At 33.8% G+C, this 2,955-nt stretch overlaps 1 protein-coding gene across 1 annotated transcript; it reads left to right on the top strand.

Moving 5' to 3' along the window:
• Positions 1 to 382: 382 nt before the first annotated feature.
• Positions 383 to 1,447, top strand: LOC145297005 (uncharacterized). Its single transcript, XM_080143225.1, has one exon. The coding sequence runs from the start codon at positions 383 to 385 to the stop codon at positions 1,445 to 1,447; it is 1,065 nt and encodes a 354-aa protein (XP_079999351.1).
• The last annotated feature ends 1,508 nt before the right edge of the window (positions 1,448 to 2,955 follow it).

Below are 2,955 nucleotides of genomic sequence, written 5' to 3'. Positions count from 1 at the left end.
ACTGATGCATATTTTCTGAATGCTTGTAAAAGATCCACCGAGCACGATTTTTTAAAGGAACAACTCTCCTTGAGAACGCAACGTTCTTCAGCATCGCTGTGTTTTAAAGTGCATAATTGATGCAATATTTTATATTGGGTTTCGAGTTTTATCTTACCGCGGCAAATATGGAGATGCTTTTGCAACTGCATTTGATAAAAATAACCAGGACAATGCCTGAAATCTTTTAGAGGCTATAAAGCTTCTTGCAGAGTGCAATCCACACTTACAGGAACATTTGCATTTGGTGGTTTTGCAAGGCAAACAAAAAGATCCATCTAAAGAAGGGCGCAGGAAATTTGTTACATTTCCAAGTAAAACAACAATAAATATCATTACAGACATGGTTAAAAACGAAATTGTGAAGAGGGCAAAAAATGCAGGAATGTTTTCCGTGCAAATTGACTCCACCCAAGACATTTCTGCCAATGATCAGTGTGCCATTGCCTTTAGATATGTAGTTGGAGACAGAGCTAAAGAAAGACTTGTTCGCCTGGTAAATGTGAATAATTCAAGTGATAAATGCTTGCATAGCCTATTACAAAATTCACTTGCAGAGATAGGTCTGACACTGAGTCAGTGTATTGGAGATTCGTTTGATGGAGCAGCAAATATGAGTGGCGTTTACTCTGGTCTTCAGGCACTTATGAAAGCAGCTCGCCCAAGTCACATCCATACTTGGTGTTATGCACATGTTCTGCATCTGGTGATCAGTGATGCAAGTAGTGAATGTGTTGCAGCAATTAATCTATTTGGTTTGTTAAATGAAATGTGCTTAGTTTTCAATGATTCCTACAAAAGGATGAAGGTGTGGGAAGAGCATATGCAGACCAAAACAGGAAATAAGAAACGCTTAAGACTAGAGCGTATTGGTCAAACAAGATGGTCAAGTAGATGTAGAGCACTTCGGAAATTGTTAGGCAATTACGCAGATCAGTCATCAGAATTATTTTCTGACTTTCTGATCATCCTTCAGGATGTAAGTGAAGCAACTGATTTCAAAGGATCAGTTCGTTATGAAGCACATAAATTGGGTGAAAACTTGCGGAAATTTGAAACCATCTTGATGGCGTTTATATTCATAAGGATTTTTGAAATTATAATTCCTGTGTCAGATTATCTGCAGACACCAGGTCTGGATATCATGCAGGCTTGGCGCATGATTAACAAAGCCACTGAAAGTATTGAAAAAATCTCAAGAGATTTTAACGACATTTATGAAACTGCCTGTGGTTTTGTTGTTCGTGCAAATTATAAATTAGAAGTGAAAATTTTTGTCCCTAATAGCTTCTCAATTTCAACCAGCAGATCTAGTCGTTCAGCACCGGAACATATCACAGACAAGAAGAAAATTTTTGAAGTTTTATACCATAATACAGTAATTGATGCTGTGCTCTCCAGCATATGATTCTAATCTCATGAGAAACTCTACAAGCAAATTTTCTGCTTTGATCCAAACAGGTTTTCTGAAATTTGGCATGCCCACAAAACATTGAGCTAGGTTTGATTGCTAATGCAATACCAGAAATTGACATAGTGGCACTACAGGATGAATTGATTTCATTTGCATCAAGCTACAAATACTTGAAAAAAAGGACTGCTAGAAAATATAAATGACAATGAAAATGATTCCGACAGCTTGGATTCAGAGGAGGAGGAGAATACAACCGTTACTCAATCATCTGACAAGAGAACATGTAAGAATTGTTTGTCATGTGCTTTCAAACTATTATCTGAGTACAGACTATGTGCAGCTGCGTATGAGAAATCATATGTTGCATATAAATTTATTTATTGCAACTCTAAGCATCACACAGTGCACATGTGAAAGATGTTTTTCTAAACTAAAACTGTTGAAAACAAGGTTGAGATCTTCGCTCGTACAAAATAACTTGGAGTCACTTATGCTAATTGCTATTGAAAAAGACATAGCAATGAAAATCAAAAGCAAAGACAAAATTATTGATAAAATTGCAGTATCCTCTACTAAAATGAGTACAATGTTGTTACTGTGATCCTGGAAAGTTGATGTTTGAAATTTTTGGCCCAGTATTATTGTAAAGCATAGTATATCTTACATTAAGACGTATTAAAATGTAATATTTTAAAAAGTGTATGTTAACACATTTTAATATTTGTTTTTAATATTTATTATAAATTTTATAATATATTGTTTGCTTGTTGATTCGCAGAAATAAAATGGAAATTTTGTTTGACATGTCATTACGCTTTGTTGTTACAATCATTATATGTCCACGAACATCTTTATGAGTTTCAAGTGTTCAAATCTTTTGATGCATAGAAACGCATATCTTAAATAGTGATGGGACGTGATAATTAGAATCGTTAGTCGTAAGAATCGTGTATTTTGGAGGGAATCGCATTGTTAAATAAATACCTTAGATTTTCGATTCCTTCATTGTGTTTATCTTAAATAAGTCTGATGTTGAAAAAAAGCACTTTTTTTCATATTTCTAACCGGTAAGAGAGAAATGTAACATTTTATAAAATAACTAGTTATAAAATGAAACCAAAGAAATACGTTATTAAAATGTATTTCTTTAATCTTGCTCTTTTTTTCATTCTTTCCGTTTTTTTTAGTTTAAAGTTATTATCTCTAAAACAAAAATTAACTGTAAAAAATTGGGAAATGGGGCCTGTTGCATTTTCGGTCTGAGGGCCCATAATACTCTCCGTCCGCCCCTGATATATATATATATATATATATATATATATATATATATATATGTGTGTGTGTGTGTGTGTGTGTGTGTGTGTGTTTTATTTAAACCTCAGGGTGTATTTATTTAAATCATTACATCGTTTCTATAGACGGCATAAACAAATTATCCAGCCCATGTCGTCAGACGATTTAAGCCAAAAATGAATAATAAGGTCTTATTATTCATTTTTTTA

Source organism: Euprymna scolopes, chromosome 17 (assembly GCF_053919585.1).
Source record: "Euprymna scolopes isolate OS-2025 chromosome 17, ASM5391958v1, whole genome shotgun sequence".
In the NCBI taxonomy this organism is placed as follows: Eukaryota; Metazoa; Mollusca; class Cephalopoda; order Sepiida; family Sepiolidae; genus Euprymna; species Euprymna scolopes.
Note: the sequence above shows the minus strand (reverse complement) of the source record. Positions and strands in the feature narration are given on the sequence as shown.